The sequence below is a fragment of the Microtus ochrogaster genome, chromosome 10 (genome assembly GCF_000317375.1).
Source record: "Microtus ochrogaster isolate Prairie Vole_2 chromosome 10, MicOch1.0, whole genome shotgun sequence".
Taxonomy (NCBI): Eukaryota; Metazoa; Chordata; class Mammalia; order Rodentia; family Cricetidae; genus Microtus; species Microtus ochrogaster.
The window spans coordinates 66,769,487-66,788,106 of NC_022016.1; the positions used below are offsets into that span (position 1 = coordinate 66,769,487).

At 37.7% G+C, this 18,620-nt stretch overlaps 1 protein-coding gene across 14 annotated transcripts in view; it reads right to left on the reverse strand.

The window, feature by feature from the left end:
* Dock7 (dedicator of cytokinesis 7) overlaps positions 1 to 18,620 on the reverse strand; it is a 185,261-nt gene that overhangs the window by 119,603 nt on the left and 47,038 nt on the right. For all 14 annotated transcript variants that reach the window (XR_003377407.1, XM_026782265.1, XM_005353450.3 and 11 more), the window contains exons 10-14: positions 15,744 to 15,824; positions 12,850 to 13,015; positions 10,629 to 10,771; positions 7,096 to 7,189; positions 5,817 to 5,979 (exon numbers count right to left, since the gene is read on the reverse strand). Coding sequence is in view for 13 of the 14 variants with exons in the window: in XM_026782265.1 (XP_026638066.1) it covers positions 5,817 to 5,979; positions 7,096 to 7,189; positions 10,629 to 10,771; positions 12,850 to 13,015; positions 15,744 to 15,824 (647 nt within the window). In the remaining variant the exon portion in view is untranslated. The remainder of the gene's footprint in view (positions 1 to 5,816; positions 5,980 to 7,095; positions 7,190 to 10,628; positions 10,772 to 12,849; positions 13,016 to 15,743; positions 15,825 to 18,620) is intronic.

Here is an 18,620-nt window from a genome sequence, read left to right on the forward strand (position 1 = left end):
TGTTTATGCAGAGGAGGGGGTCCATACAGCCAACTGTGAAGGGCAGTATCATACAAACTGCATGCTTTTATTTTGATCTTCACACTAATAATTACCAAATCTCTCTTATATTAGTTATAGCACATTTGCTAGCCACACTTTAAAAAAATATGAACTAGATAGAAAAACAAAGATACAAAAGTTCAACAGCAAACACAACTAAGGCTATTGTTGGGAAAGAGGGCAACTCTCACAGTCTGCCAAGAATATCATGTGCTTTGTGGACATGTCTCAAAAAACTAGATGTCAATAAAACAGAAGGATTTGCTCAATTAGATGTACCTTGATCTAGTACAAGTCAAAGGCTACAATAGTCATCAAGAAATGATTTGGAACACAAGTAACACTACAAGGGAGCTACTAACTTCTAAGCAATTCCAAACATTTAATAAAATCCCAGTAAGAAAGGGCTCATTGCTGCTAATCCAAACGTAACAACTACACAGGGCCTTTTATGTGATAATATGATAGCATAAGCAATCAGTTGATAGGCTTCACTTATGTGGTTTATTAGTTCTATGTCTTCCAATTCTTAATTGCACCTATCATTTACCACTGTAAAGGATTTCAAAGACTGGGCCTCTTCTCGGTTAATGATACTGAAAACTAGCTCACCAGCTACACAGGGAAAAGCCTGTCATCCAATGCGACAATTTACACTTGCAACCTCAGACCTGGGAGGCAGAGATGGAAGAGCCCTGAATTCTGGGCGACAAAGCAACAACCTATCTCAAAAATTACACGTGTGGTTATCAGTCCCGTGAACACTGGAGGTCCGAGAAAAAGCACAAAACTGGCCAATGCTAACTTTCATAGCCTCCCTTTACATTCTGCATTTTATTTATTATGGGGGAGGGGAGACATATGCATGGCCCATACGTAGAAATCAGAAAACAGCTATGGAAAGTTGGCTCCTTCCTTCCACAATGGTTCTTAGGGGATCAAACTTCAGTCATCAAGCTAACATAGCAAGTATTTTACCCAAAGAGCTATCTCACCAGCCCATCCCTCCTCTTTTTACCTATTTATACCTGCAAAGTCCAGTGTCTTTGTGCATTTCAAATCACCCTCTCTAAGACTGTGCAATGTATGAATTTCTAGGGCACATGGGATTCCATTTTCCCATATTGAGAGAAAGAAGGTCAACTGATCGCAGTTTTAAATAATGCTAACATAGAAGCCCATCTATAGTTTCTGGATGAACTTACTAATACTAACCATTTAAATAATAAAAAGTTCAATCATAAAAATGAAAATCAAATCCAAATAAACAATTTACCTCAAGCACTTACTATTACATATTTATTTACATAATTTGCACAAATTCAAAAGCAAAATCATATCCTTTATAATGTGTAAAATGCACTTCGTTCCCTGATGTATTTACTTGCTGTCCCTTCATGAGGGTATGAACATTAAATCAGACACGCACTTAAAAGTCTCATTCAGCAAGGTTTTCTTCGCTTGGTAAGCCCTGCACTCAACCCCATTTAACTTCTATAACAAGGTTTTCTCAAGTGCTCCTAGCTTCTACTAATTAATATAGATAATATTCTCTAGATGTCATTTATATCCAAGATTCCATGCCCACAGTAAGACATTAAAAATTCTAGAAAATGATGATTCAGATTTTGAGGCAAAGTGTAAGATAAAATTATTCTGGGATGCTTTAATAATGTATCAATCAATAATCCAAAAATGGGAATATTTTATTTTATTCATGACACATGCAATTATATATGTTGCATATCTTTCATCCTTTAGTATGAAGATTATAGAAAAGGAAGCAATACTTAGATTTTAGACCAAATAAGCCTCTTAGTCTCAGCTTAATGTTTTTCTTATATACAAAAATAACATCTCTAAAGTTATAAAATTTAAAAGATGTCTATAAAACTGAATAAACTAATTTAAATGAAAATAATTAGAATAAAAGGTACTAAATCGTTATCATCTACCACTAGGTAGTATCTACAGGAAACCTTAAAACATAAGAAATAAAAAGAATAATTGGAGAACTCCTTTAGAGTAGTGCTTCTCAACCTCCCTGATGCTGTAACCCTTTATACAGGTCCTCATGTCATGGTGACCCCAACCATAAAATTATTTCATTGCTACTTCATAACTGTAATTCTGCTACTGTTATGAATCAGAATCTGATACTCAGGATATATGTGTGACTCCTGTGGGGGTCATGACCCACAGGTTGAGAAGCACTGCTTTGAGTATCCACAAGATACAACAAGTTTGCAAACATAGCATCAGACTTCTCAAAAACGACACCCACAGGCAAGAGAGTAGCGACATTGTCTAGCTGCTGTTAAAAAAATGTACAACTTAGAATTCTGTACCTAACAAAACTGTCAATCTGGGAAGATTCAAAACAAATGAACCCGAAGTGAGGAAACGTGTGTGCTTGTAGTCACTGAGAGGAATGGCTGGGGAGGGAGAGCACCTGAGCCAGGGGCTATGAGAGGCCATCCTGCACAGCCTGGCAAGACCTCATCTCAAAAATAAACCAACGAAATAAAAACATTATCAGGTACATTTCTTAAGGTACCTCCTTTAAAAAAAATCTCTAGGATAAAAAATAGTTAATGAATAATAGTAAATAATGTCTAGAATAATGGTGGAAATGGATAATTGGAAACTGGCTTCTAGACAGAAACTCCATATAGTCAGCCTGGCGACCTTAGAAAGCATCCACTGTTCAACAGCGTCAAGACAGAAGAGGACATTCTTCGCTGCACTCTCAGACATGTAATCAAGTTTCAATGATGAAAGACAGAAGGGTGGGGACAAAATGACGTAGCTCTTCTAGGAGAAAGAACGAGCTGCAGAACAGGAATAAAATTCAGTTGTCTACACTGCTCAGGTGTGGAGAGTTACCTAATACACACAACTAACACCGACACAAAAGCAGAAGAGAGAGCCCTTTACTTGACGATGAACTGTGGCATCAAGACAGGGGTGGGCTGGCAGCAGAACTTACGTCTGTTTTCAGTTTTAAGCCTTATTCTACTCTGTGATCTCAAAGCATACTCATATAATTTTTTTCAGAAAATATTACAATGTAATTAAATAACAATGATAAGCAGAAACATGAAGGAAAGACAACTCAAAGTTCCTAATTTCTATTTTCTCTGACTCTGAGCTACTTCAAGCAAAGGTAAGAGGGAGAAACACAAATTGTAGGTCTTCTTACAGAACCTGCTCTCCTGGGCGGGCAGCAGAGGTGAAGGTCTCTGAATTGAGCAATATACAGCGTTGGTTATGCTATATGCTGTATGTTGGTTATGCTCCATACTCCTGTCCTATAAAGCACTCTCACACATAACTTGTAGAATAAATTGTATTACTTTCTTCCTTTAAATGCTATTCATAAGTACTTGTGGACATATTTGAATGTTTGTTTCCTCATTTTTTATTAATATAAAAACTGAGTATGCCAGGTTGTCATAGACTACACCTTTAATCCTAGTACTCAGGAGGCAGAGGCAGGCAGATCACTGTGAGTTTGAGGCCATCCTGGTCTACTGAGAGAGTTCCAGGACAGCCAGGACTATTAGAGAAACTTTGTCTCCAAAAAAAAAAAACCTGAATAGCCAATATGTAACTTTCCCTAAATCACCCCAAAAGTGGCCCCAGAACTCATAGCCATATCCATGACTGAAAACCCCATTTTCCCATTTCTCTATAGCTTTGTATTTTTAACTCATTGAATAAATATTTATTTATGTGCTTTCCATGTTCTAGGATATTATGGATGCTGAAAAGTAATCTGTAAAATGTAAGTCAGTGCCTTCTACAGCAATTATATTCAAATGAAAATAGCAACATAATTATAACTTCCAGATAATGAATGGTATAGGAGAGTGAGGAAGTGGACCAGTTAGCAGTAAGAAGGTTGAGAACCTTAGGAAGAAGTGTTTAAGTGTGTAAAGACAGGAGAAAAAGCAAGAAAGGCAAAGAGATTCTGATGGTGAATTGCTAGGCAAAACTTTGTTCACGGACAAACAGAAGGTCACTGAGATGAAATGCAGTGAGAAAACAAAGGACACCAAAGTGTAAGATAAAGACAATAACAGAGTATACAGTCTAATACACTACTGTAAAGAATAAATACATTTTCTGCTTCGAATAGAAGCCAAAAATTATAACGTGTAAAAATCTTGTTAGGTACAATGTCAAGAACTGACAGAGATAAAAATGGAAATAAAATCACCTAGGAAGGTACAGCAAAATCTGAGATTAGCAGCCATACAACACAGAGGTCTCTAATCACATGTGGCTTGTAAGAATTTTAAGTGTAGAAGCCGGGCGTTGGTGGTGCGTGCCTTTAATCCCAGCACTTGGGAGGCAGAGGCAGGCGGATCTCTGTGAGTTCAAGGCCAGCCTGATCTACAAGAGCTAGTTCCAAGCCTAGGCAGTTTGGATGCTCAACTTACTAAACCTGGATGGAGGTGGGCGGTCCTTGGACTTCCCACAGGTCAGGGAACCCTGATTGCTCTCCCAGCTGATAAGGGAGAGGGACTTGATGGGGGAGGGGGAGGGAAATGGGAGGCGGTGGCAGGGAGGAGGCAGAAATCCTTGAAAAATAAATAAATTTAAAAAAAAAAAAAGAGCTAGTTCCAGGACAGGAACCAAAAACCAAAAGCTACAGAGAAACCCTGCCTCGAAAAAAATCCAAAAAAAAAAGAAAAAAACTTTTAAGTGTACCTAAAATACACATGAGATGCTGAAAATAGAGAAAAGAATAAAATATTATTTTGCATTATATGGTATTTATATTGTTTTTTAAAACAATTAAAATTATTGCTTTCACCTGATTATAAACATATAGCAACTATAAAATTGTAAATTACAAGTTTTGTTTAACGATATTTCTACCTGACAGTAATGCTCTATATGGTAACTTACACTAGAGTTTTAAAAAGATACAATGGTAAAAAGCATTGGATTGGAGGTACATTTTAAAAGTAGAATCTATGTAACTTGTTGACCAAATGAAATGTAGGTAAGGAAAGAAGTAAAGCACTAATGATTCCAAAAATTTGGGCCTGAGGAGCTTGGGAAATGATAGTAGCACTATTGGGATGGCATATGAGTCCAAACTGAAACTTAAATTCTGTTTTAGATTGTCTCTGAGCTACCTGCTAGACTTCCCAACAGACATGTCAAGTCTTGATCTCCACAATTAATTATTAATAACAACAAAGGAACATCATTCTCAGGCAGTGTGTGCAAAGGCCTAGACAGCAGCTGCACAGTGTTCAGTCTGAGAAGCCGTACATATAACAGCCTGTTGCTATCTACACAACATACACTCCACAAGTGCTGATTACCTACAGCCTGATGCCAGAAGCATATGCATTACATTCGTGTGTAACCCAAAATTCTACTAATACCTAACATTTGAGGAAACATAAATTTGCAGTTCAAACTCTTTAACCAAACAGCCACATAATCAAATGCTGGCCACCACCACACTAAAATGCGATGCTCAGCAATATTTTAAATTTCTCCATCCTTCAGCTTAATTACCTAGAACATGAGGGCTATAGTTTGTAAGGTCATTAACATTATACCTGGCACACAGGCACAGCTTATTACATACATGACAATTATTAATAAAATTGTGCTTTAAGAGTGGAAGGCATAAGAGACAGAAAAAGTAATAAATAAATACATAAGATTAAGAGTTTCATCCTGGTTCTATTTTAATATTAGAATATACAGTATTTTATCTCAGAATTCACCAAGATTGTATATCTTACCTGTAAGTAGTGTTTGGAACATAGACATCCCTGGCAGGAAATTCCAGAATTTCTCTGGTGGGCCTGACTCGGCTGTCAGGGTAAAGCTTCACCTGAAGCAGCTCTGGGGTTAGGCAATAATGGGGATTTTCAGGTGCAGGAGAAATGTCTATCTTCAGCTGAGCTGTGAGAAATACATTATAAAGTCACTGTGAACATAAGTGCTCTGTGATGGCTACCCTTGGGTCTCAGTGCCTCCCAGAGACTTTTCACTAGGGCACAGCACTAACTAGGGCATGACAGAGATGTTAAGGGGTAGGGTCTAGTGGGAGGAAGTTCAACCATCGGAAGTGTGCCCCTGAGAAGCATCCCCTGGTCCTTCTGTCTACTTCCGCGAACCATACACTAAGCAGCTTTGCTGGACCGAAGTGTTACACTTCAGGACTGGTCCCAAAGCAAAGCCGCTCGCCTATCGACTGGAAGTTCTGAAAAGCGGGTCAAAGGGAAACATTCCTCCTTTGAAGTTGATTAATGTTAGGTAATTTATCTTCATTCAAAGCAATCTGCCACAGCAACAGAACTTTTACTAACACAGATTGTTCTTAGTAGGATTTTGGCATTATTTTATAAAAATCTGTGATGAATAGTATAGAAATCAATAATCAAGCACTTAGATATTGAAATCATTCCATTTTATCAAGATTCAATTTGTTAAAAATGACATCCATGCATAGGTGCATGTAAAATAGTAAATGCTAACTGAAAGAATGGGAAGTAAAGAATTAAAGAACAAGAGAGCAAGTAGGGTGTGTAGACGCACACCTTTGATCCCAACACTCAACAGGCAGAGGCAGGACAGCCAGGGCTCCACAGAGAACCCTGGGTACTCAAAAACCAAAACAAAAGCAAGACTACTAGTTAGTACAGGACTGGCTAAACTTTCAGAGGAAGTGACTTGATTTTCAGCTTGACAGGTTCTTTGCACGGATGTTACCATCTGGTTTAGCAGACTCCTGGTCAGTTCTACTCTGGACTGTCGGCTCTAACAGTAGCAGTGACCCGCTTCTGTATACTTGCTGTCCATATGCACGTTCAGCCACAATTATAATTCATCATTCTCAGTTTAGAGCTCATTTAATAATGGTTCTGAATTCAGAATCCAAATTGTTAGCCCACATGGTAGTGAGACAGAAAACACTGACATGTATTGAGCACAGAAAGATGTATGGGCCAAATAAACGGGAAAAGGGGCAAATAATTATCAGTGATAATTACCGTATCACTCAAAACCTGGAAATACCTGTAATCGGTCTCAGCCTCCGTAAGACAGAAGATGGCCTTCTCATATCAGCGAGGAACTTGTACAGATCTTCATCACTTAAGCGGTCTCCTTCCTAATTTCAATGATATTGAGAAAAAGAATTTAATAAAACAAAAGCAGGAAATAAGAAATAAATTTTTAGTGTTTGCAAATAAGCACCAACTTATGCATATATGCTGCCAGAGAAAAAGATTGATGTATTTATTAGGAGAAATAGCTTCCTAACCTGTCTCGTGTTTTCAAACCTGAGATTTATAATGCTACAAATCATTTTAATTTACATACACAGTGATGATCTATTACTTAGCCCATAAAGTATTATACAACATCTAGTATACAGACAATCGATGCAAATTAAAAGTAGGTATAAAAAGAAAAATAAGAATGTAGACATAAAACAGAACCAAGAGAAGACAAATACAAAAACATGGGACAATTACAAATTACGATTTAGATCATATATTTTTTAACTTTGTATTCCAAAAATTCTCAAATCCAGAATCTTCAAACATGCTACATTTTCACAAAAATAAATAATAACAATAATAATTGTTCTTTTATTGAGTTAAAGGTAGAAAATGTAGCTTGATAAAATAAAAATCAAGCTGAGAAGGGGCATACACCTTTGGTCCCAGAACTTGGGAATTAGAGGCAGGCAGATCTCTCTGAGTTCAAGATCAGTCTGGTCTACAGAGAGTTCCAGAACAACCAAGGCTATACAGAGAACCCTATCTAGAAAAACCAAAAAATAAAAATAAATAAAAGGTAGAGGCTTTATATGATTAATTAATTTAAAATTTTCATTAGCTGCTAAAAGAGTATATAAAGCAATATATTCTCTTTATTGAGCACAGAATATGGATCTTCATTCTTTATCCATTAATACACTGAAGGTTATCTCGACTTTTTATTTTCTTAATGCATTAAGTTTTATTACTAACATCTACTCTTTTGTTTGGGTTTTTTTTTTTTTGAGACAGGAAGAGATTCTTTGTACAGCCCTGGCTGTCCTGAAACTCGCTCTGTAGACCAGGCTGCCCTCAAACTCAGAGATCCACCTGCCTCTGCCTCCTGAGTGCTGGGATTGAAAGCATAAGCCATTACCACCCAGCTAGCCTTCTTTCTTTAGTGATGATTACCATCCATTTCTGTGTCTTTTACTGGGTGGGACACAATTTCATTCCCTATGCGTGGCTCTATGTACGTCCATCTTGTCATTGAGCAAATACCTAAACTGAGACTTTTAGAGCATTCATACAAGCCGGCTGGTCCGCTCTTGAATTTCTTCCTTTGGTAGAGGATGGAAAAACCAATCTAGGTCAGCTGACCCAGCCAACCTCCACATGAGGGAAGAAGTTAAGCTCATGAGAATGGCCAAGCTGAAACTCTTCCCGTCACTGTTTGTTTAGTACTGTGTGCCCCTGACACAAAAACACAAGTGTATTAATGTATAAAACAAATGTCTTTACAATCGCTGTATGGATTTACTTTTTTTTTAAAACCTCTGTGTATTTCTAATAATTGTGGACACTTGAAACATTACATGATTAACTATACCACTACAACTACAGGGAGTAATTTCTCATAAAATGGGGAAGTGGAGCTGAATCTCATTTAAGGGAAATTTATTGACTGAATTCTACTTTGCTAAATAAAACCACAGTCTCTGCTTTTTACTTAATTTGCATTTTTGTGATGTATAATGGTCTAGCTATTTAAAATACCTACAAAAATAATACATATTTATAGCTAAATATTTTCAATGAAGAATGTCAACTGGAAAGCTTTGCTCTGCCCTGTGTTTCGAGCAATCATTTATTTTTAACTTTTTATACACATGTGTGTGGTACCCGACTTCTAGTACTAAAAACAGAGCCAACTAGAGTGTGACTATACAACAGAATGATTACAGACTGAAATGATGAACTCTAATTTCAAAATATTGTGAGAACATGTAGTTTTCACAGTAAAGCTGTAACCAAAATTTGCGAAGTTGGAAATGTTTAACATACATAAAGATTACATAATGTACACATGTAATAAAACATGACATATTACCATCAATACAGATAACTCATTTTGTTTTATATATGTTAAATAATACTTTAATTTGAAGCCCTCCATCCATGCTCGGAGCTGCTGACGGACCATGGCGTCAAGGAGACTTCTCCAACTCAAAGCACGTGCGTTCTGCTCTTGTCCTCTCAAGTACAATACACTAGCGGGCCAGAGTTTGCTCCATCCCTCAGAAGGAGCATTTTCTTTGTTTGTTTGTTTGTTTGTTTTTCGAGACAGGGTTTCTCTGTGGCTTTGGAGCCTGTCCTGGAACTAGCTCTTGTAGACCAGGCTGGTCTCGAACTCACAGAGATCCGCCTGCCTCTGCCTCCCAAATTAAAGGCGTGAGCCACCACCGCCCGGCTGAAGGAGCATTTTCTTATCTGCTCCCAAATTCATGGTTGGTACACCCCACTAATCTGTCACACCAATAAAAAGTTTTCTCATTCTTCCATACTTTTGGGTCATCTGGCCACATAAAACACATTTTTAATTTTTTAAATCTTCATTCACAATATAAAACCCATTTGACATCAAAACCCAGTGTATACATACATGTAGAAATGTATCCACATTAAAAAAAGAGGGAAAAGGAGGGATCTGGGAAGCAATATTTAAACTTAATATATGAAATGCACTTATTTTTTAGATTTTCAAAACTCTACTTTTTTTTTAAAGCTGTGTGTTACCTACTAAACTGATTTTCATAAAATGACATGTGGAAAACATTGATTAGATTAGAAGTTGACAGAAAATATCTTCAAGAATAAAATGTTTGATGAAAAAAGTGTCTTGGCTACTCAACATTACCTCCCACACTCAGTTTCAGCACAGAGGTGGAGTCGGGAAGTTCTGCTCCATGAACCACGGGTGAGCTAGCGAAGTTCAGCATATGGTGGGTGGGGAAGCACACATCACTCTGACAATTCACAAGCCGTCAGTATTTAAGAAAAGGCCACTGGGGGCTAGATGGCTCAGCGGGGAAGACCACATGCTATACTGCAGAGGATCCGAGCTCAGTTCCTAACACCCATAATAATATGGGCTTTAACCACCTGTAACTGTGGCTCCAGGACAATCTGATGTCACTGGTCTCTGCAAGGAACTGCCTACATGCCCACACACAGATACACGTGCATACACAGAATTAAAGATAATAACAATTAAAATAGATAAGTTCATTATAACAACTGAATAAGATATAGGTATGAAAGACAAATTTTAATGCATTGAAAATGTCAATGTAAACATTTAAGTAAAGTTAATGATAAAACAAATACAATGTCAATTATTTCATATTCTTACTAGTTTTTACTCTTATATTCATTTTTATTTAGAAGTTGCTAGAAGTTCTTGACATTATGGCATGGACATACATGGAAAAACAGTTGCTCTCCTAAAAGCAAGTGATAGCCTTACTAACACCTCCCCAAAGTCCCTACATAACAGAGCATTACCTGCTTAAAAAAATTTGCCACAGTGAGGGTGGCAGGACGAAAGCTGGTCAGGTTGCAAGCATCGTCGCCGCTGGTTGTCCTTTCCAGAGACCGCCTACCAACAAGACTAGAGTTCCTCCTCTCTGACCAAGAACCTTTGCGTTCTGCCGAAGAGGAAAGAAGACTGTCAGTTTTATATAAAGTGAACATGAGAAAGAATCCATTCGTGTTCAAAGCTGTACTTTACTCAGCTGACAGGTTACTCTAGAAGGATTCACTACTGGGGTAAGGAGTAAGAAAGCGTTCCATCTGAATCTTCGGCCTCACTTCTACAGTGGTCAATAACGGAGTCTCTAGCATATGATGATCTAACTGTATGCCCAGCGATGTAGCGAGTCAGCACAAGAGAACTATGCACCACTATGAAGGACCCACCTAAGTGAACTATAACTGTCTCTCAGCCTTAGCATTTGAGCTGAAACTAATTCAAAAGACAAGGTACAAGTTCAAAGACTTGGCATGATAATGTTCCCCTCCAAGCTGCTGGAATACAAACCCACACATACAACATAACCCCACTTTTGTGAACTAAAAGGACAACGATATTAAAGATTAACAAGGAAAGAAGAATTTTAGAACTATGCAAGCACTGTAGTCTAAAGACAGTTGGTTATACCATACTCTACTAAGCAAAAGCAGAATAACACTATTATCAACAAGTTATAAGACATTCTCCAGGACGTAAGACAAGATATGAAGAGACCAAAAAGATGAAAATAAAGTATTTACTAAAACTTGGATAAACTATAAATTAACAATAAAAGAATAATTAGGGAATTCACAAATATGCATAAGTGAAAAAAACACTATTTCTAAAAAAGAAATAGAAACTCTAGGAAAGAGTTGTTCCCAAAGGAAATCAGAAAGTAAGAAGTATGGAGACACAGTACACCAAAACATGTGAGATACTGCTACAGCAGGGCTCCAGGGCAGGTGATGATGGCCAGATACTGCTACAGGCTCTGGGGGACGTGATCGCCAGAAATGCTTCTAATCAAAAGAAATACCTCATCCTGACATGGCACAGTTGATAATCCCAGCGCTCAGAAGACTAACGAAAGAGAACCATAAATTCAAGGCCGGTCTGTGATAATAGCAAGACTCAAATTTAAAATAAAGAAAACAAACTCTTGAAACCGTAATTTTATCTCACACTTTAAGGAACTATGTGTCTAAAGAAGCTGGGAGTGATTCTCCATGTCTCCATGACAACAATGGAGAAGCCAAGTCATGAAGATCACTATGCAATGAAAGAGAAACTATTTTTTTTCAGAAAGAGAAACTAAACCCAAAAACACCCGAGAATTACAAAAGGACAGTGGTAGAATGGAAATACGTAAAACAGAAACTAGAGGGAAAAAGTCAACAGACTATTAAATCTGACAAACCTTTAGCTAAACTGTAGGAAAAAACACAAAGCACTAAAATTATTATATTAACGAATCAAGTGACATCACTAGATTTTACAAATAGAAATGATTATATAATAATGCAATATTTTCATAAATTCAATTATTATCAATAATGAACAGATTAAATAAAATGCAGTGTATAAATACAATTGAGTGTCATGACAACAAAAGGAAATCAAATACTAAAACATGCTACACACGGGTAATACCTGTGAAAACATTATATTATATGAAACAAGCTTGCCACCAACACCATACACTATTTAATTCTAGTTACATTATATGCCTAAAATAGACAAACCCATAAAGACAGAAAGTATACTAGCGACTGTTTAAGAATGGGCTTGGGAACTTGAGGATAATGAGGAGTAATTACTAATAGGTGTAAACATGTTCTAAACACTGACTTTGGTGGTGCCTTTAGAGCCCCATGACCACAGCAAAATAAAGCACCGCAGCATATACTTTAAGTGGATGACTTTATAACATGTAAATTGTATTTCAATAAATATACAATATTTAAATTTATTTGCCCCTTCTTTTTGATTTAGGGTGAGGGGTGGCAGAGCCTCATAAATGAAGCCTTGGCTGACCTGGATCTGAAACTGCTGCTGACTCGGCCAAGCAATGGGATTATAGGCATGTAGCTCCAGCCCAGCTAAGGAAATCTTCTAACAAGTCGCAGGACACTGCCCAGGCTACAATAAAGTGAGCCTATAGAAGGCGGAGAGATTACTGCTTTAGAAATAACAGATACAAAGCAATCTTACCTCCAGTACTGATTTCTACTTCTGTGGAGTCCCTTTCTAAACTGCCAGCACTGCTAACAATATTCATTAAATGAATCGCCGTCCAAGCAAAAGGCATGCGGTATTTCCCAAGTCTCTGGCAAAACTGGTCAGCTTGACTTTTCAGCTTCTCCAATTTTTCCTTATTCTGTAAAACATAACTTTATCCGTGATCACACTTGAAGGTAAGCACCTAAGGGCTATTTCAGACAGTACTGAGGGCAGGTTAAGTGCTCAGTACTCAGCAAAGACAGTAAAGAAAGGCTGAGCATGAGGCTCAGAGGTGGAGTGCTTGCTTGCCCGTCATGTGCAACAACCCAGGTTCTATCCTCAATGTGAAGAGGAGAAAATAGCAACTTTCATCAGTTAAAATACAAGGTACAACCTGAACACCACTCCTCAAATCATTCTACGAATGTATGCATGGAACAGAGCACTGAAATCTGTTTATGATTACATCACCTTGACAGAAAAGAAAGGTGAGAGGGCCAAGTACACGGATGTACTCTAAGTGATCTTTGAGGAAAGGAAGAGACACCATAGTCTGTCTTTTTAACACAAGATTTAATGCCAGAACAGCTAGGAATTAAAGAGATCTAGAAGAGGTTTGTCTTTATGAGCTCCAGATAAAACCTGAGTGTTCCTTAAAAATTTCTCAGAAACTGAGGCCTTCTCAAAACTATCTTTAAAAAAAAACAACTGCTCATACAAAGATATTCATGTTAAGTTGTTCTGGCGTTTCCCTGGGTATCATTTAACACATTAAATCGGTTCTGCTACATAAACTCACAAGTACACCAGTGCCTTAGTCTATTTTTTCTGTACATATTTACACTGACTGATAGACAGAAGCACGCTTGGTATTTAGGCGACTTTCTCTTCCTTCTTTTCTTTTTTATCAGGAGTTCATGCATCCCAGACTGCCCTCAAACTTGCTACATATTGAAGGACGGCCTTAGACCTCCATCCTACCACTTCCACCCCAAGACTACAGGCATAAGCTACATCAGTTTCATGAGGTGCTGGGGAGTGAACCTATGGCTTTGTGCATGCTGGCAAAGACCTCTATCAAATGAGCTATACGTGATATTCAGGTTCTTTAAGCAAGAACTGTTTTGGATGTACACTAGACACAGCAATAGATATCGGTACTATTTTGGTAGTTTTCTATATCCCCCTAGCTATACTATTTAGGGTTTTGCCAACTTGACACAAACCAGGCTCAGCTGGAAAGAGGGTACCTCAATTCAGAAAACTGCCTCCATCAGATTAGCTTGTAGTCAAGTCTGTGGGATGTTTTCTTAATTAATGACTGATGTGGGAGACCCAGTCCACTGCAGGCAGTGCCGCCTCAGTGGTAGTCCCAGGAGGTATCAGGAAGACAGAAACATGAACCTGGAACAAGCCAGTAATCAGTATTTCTTATGGTCTTCTGGCTTTAGGTCCCTGCCCTGATTTCACTCAGTGATTGAGCACTGGCCAGTTTTATGTCAACTTGCAATAATAATAACAAGTCATCAGATAATAATAAGTCATCAGAGACGAGGAACCTCAATTAAACCTCAATTAAAATGCCTCCATAAGAACTAGCTGTAAGGCATTTTCTTAATTAGTGATCAATGGAGGAGGGTCCAGCCCACTGTACTTGGTACTATCCTTGTGCTGGTAGACCTGGGTTCTATAAGAATGCATGCAGGCTGAGCAAGCCTCCATGTTCCCGCCCTGTTTGAGTTCCTGTCCTGACTACCTTCAGCAATGGACTACATATGTGAAAATGTAAGCCCAATAGCAACAGTAATCCTAAAACAGATGGACTATGATTGTATGCAGATATGGCCGAGGATGTACAAATCGAAAGTTGTTTTTAGACATGGTGTTTATCCCGGGAATAGAAAGCAAACCAGGACACCAGCTGAGTCCCACGGCAGAACACTCAGCAGCACACAGCTCACTCTAAATGAAGGAAGTGACAGGTTTGAGAGTCCTGAACTCTGAGCCAGCTTCAGGATGACTTACAACATGTGGGTGTGTGGCTGGTCCACAATCACACTCCAGAGTTTGGTCCTGCAGCAGCAGTGTTTTTCCTTTCTTTCTTTTATTGTTGGTCTGGACCTGTTTATCAGTGCCCTATTTGTGTCCCTGCTCCCATCCTCGTATTGTTATAATTTATGGACTGTTAGAAATTAGCTCAGCTACTTCCCTCCTTCACAGCAAAACAACTTAACAAGTCATAGCCTGGATATTTTATTACTGGCAGCTGCTAATGATACCACAACTACGCTCTTTTCCTCACCTCCTACTTACGAACATATATGTGCATGACCCTTGCCCATCTTTCTTTTCTCTCAAGATGACAAAATCACAGTAATTTCAATGTTAGGAACATTGATTTTATCAACATCATTATTTTGTAAATAACAGAACTTTTAAATGAGTTAGAAGTTAATTAGCTTATTTCTCATCAAGAGAATATTTATTAAGCTCTACTTAAATTACAATTACTACTAATACTATTGGGGGGGCAAGTCATGGGAGGAGTGTTTCACTGTGTATGTCTTCAAGTGCAGAAGAGAACATTTTGGAGTCAAGTTAAGGTCACCAGGCTTGCACAACAAATGCCATTACTCACACTAAGTTATCTTTCTGCCTCTCCTGCCAAAAACAACTTTTAAAGAAGTAGATGTAGGTAGAAGAGACTTTTAAGACTAGCACAGGACTTGACACATGCTAAATGACAAAGAAAACAAGGATCAGCATGAAAGGAAAAAGGGAAAGAAATAAATTAACAGTAAAATTTTTTAAAGAACCGTACATGTTTCTATTTTTCCCAAATTACAATAGGAGTGGCATGGGAAAATCAGGGCCTAACATGGTACCTTGGTGGCATCAGCTTCTTTGAAAATCATATATGGCTCTGCACACTCTCCAATGTCTCCTTGCTGTAGGACTTTTTCTAGCTGTCAGAAGCAAACATAGAAAAGTTTAGCTAAAGTTTTAAAAATAAATGTACTTAGTCACAAATGCAAGGATGCTTCAATATATTAAAAATTAATATAATACAGAACACATTAATAGGATGTCAGAGGAAAGGGGAATAATTATCTCTGTGCAAAAAAAATGGATTAAAAAATAATTCAGAACCATTTCCCTATAGAAACACTCAAAAAAACTATGAATACAAGGAAACTATCTTAATCTAATAAAGCTATATATGAAAAGCACATGGCTAACATTCTCAAGAGTGACTCAAAACTTTCCCACTAAAATCAGCAACAATACTTTTTAGACTCTTCCTAAATTGCTTTTAGTCATGGTCATAGCAATACAAAGCAAATCAAGACATCATGTGCAGGTGCCCACGGGAGTCAGAAGGTGTCAGATCCCCTGAAAATTGAGTTACAGGTGATGCTGTGCCACCTAAAGAGGTGCTGAGATCTGAATTCAGGTCCTCTGTAAGAGTGTCGTGATCTTAACCACTAAGGCACCTCTCTAGCCTCCCCTCACAATAACAGTCTTAAGGGACTAGACAGATTTTTTTTTTCAATTCCTATATTTCTCTAAAATATCTCAATTTCCTATGATTTTTTTAAAATTTACTTCTGTTTTAAAACAGGACTGGGGAACTGGCTCACTTTGTGGATGGCTACTTATGTAAGCATCAAGACCTGATTTCATCACGCTGCCCCTCACAGCTCAGACAGCTGAGTACAAAAGGCAGGAAGACCGTAGAAGCTCTAGATGTGGGTCAAACAGTGTCTTCCAGACACAGCAGGACTAGTGCACATGTGAACTCAGAGACTGACAGCACACACAGGGCCTACACAGGTTCAAGCCAGATGGAGTCTCAACACTGAGAGGGAGAAAAGGAGACGGAGTCTCACCCTTAACCAAGATGTTATCTGCAACTGATAGCTGCTGGCAAAGGGGAAATCAGTGTTCTCCAGTGGAGTCCAGCTAGGTATATGAACTACACTTCAACTCCTAACAGATTGCAAATGTTCATCAAATTAAAATACAAGTCACAAATTTAAATGAACCAAAGTGTCCCCAGCCAATATAATGGACAAGTTATCATATATTCATACCATGAAATACTAAGAAGCAATAAAATACATTTAAAACTTGTTTCAAGGAACAATACTGACTACTGAATTATATGGAAGGGAAAAAAGTTCTTTCTCCCTTTCTTTCCCTCCCCAACTCTGCTCTCTCTCTGATCCCTTTAACTGTTCAAAAACAGGAACCGTGTTGAAGAAAAACAGGGAAGTGGATGGAATGGGGGTACTACATTACACAGACACTGTAGTAAAGAAGCTTATTAGGGTGTTTTCTGGAATTCCTTTTTTGTTTCTTGACCTGGGTGTTCACATAAGTGTATTCATTATAGGATAATTAATCAAACTACACATTTACAACTTCCATAATTTCTTCTACAATTGTATCATATTTCAATAAAATTTTAATTTAAATAATTTTAAGTACATTTTATTAACATCACCTAAGTGTAATCAAGTTTTACTTGTCTGTGTAAGTTTCTTTCAATGTGGTTTGTGCTTTTTTTCTTCTAAATAACATTACATAGGAGACAATAGAACTTCTTCCTCTACTTAGCCACAAAACGAGCAAGCCAATAAAGAAGACAAGAAAAGATAGGGAATTAATAATTCTTGCTGAATAAGAATCCAAATATTCCAGTCAGCAATACTGCACTAACAGTCCAATTCTTCAACTTTTGCTACAAGATCTGTAAATTTCCTTCCAGAAGTGGCCTATTAGATATACCCCAGTTGCCTGAGTGTATGTTCTGTTATGACCTGCTTTAGCAACTGAGATATTAGCTGCTGTGATATGGCCAAAGACTTGAAAAACAGCTCTTGCAACTGAGTCTACTCTTTAGTATGTCTACAAAGATCAAGAATTTACCACTGAAAACGACACACAAACAGAACATCTCTATCTCCAGCCAGAGACAATTCAACTGATTCCAGACAACGTACAGACACAAACATGATCATATGGTTTCAGAAAACCTACAGACAGACATACAAATACAACCATCTGAAAACACTAGAGCCCAGACTGGCTGACCAACGCACATATCATAATGTATAGATAAATATACAAACACCGTAATAGAATTATAAATAAAGACTTTCTGTACAGTCCACGGGGATATCCTCTCTTTGTTCTAGTATAGCAACAACTACACAACACAGGTGCTAAGGAAATTTCCTCTCAAGAAATGATAATGATGGACTGAAACTATAAGCCAAACTATACTATTCTTCTTGGGGGAAAAAAAAAGAGAGAAATATCATGATGGACCACAAATAACTAAAGAAAATCTCCAAAACTAATTTCCTTTAAAAGAGCCTAAGTTAAAAAGATGGCTTGGCACTTAGAACATGCTGCTCCAAGAGAACCAAGGTCTGATTCCCAGCAGCCACATGACAGTTCACAATCATCTGTAACCCCAGTTCCCAGGGGATCTGACGCCCTTCTGACCTCTGCGGGCATCACAGACACATGCACAGAAAACAACCAAATACATCAAATAAAACAAAATTTAGTAATACTTTTCATTTTGGAAATTATAAAACATTTCTCACATACACATGCGTTTATATATACATGCAAATCTACATTTGTTTATATTTTATGAGAATTTATGATATATAGACTTATTTTTCACTATTCTCATGTTTGTTACATAACATCATGAATTTATCATGATTTACCTATTTCTTTGTAAT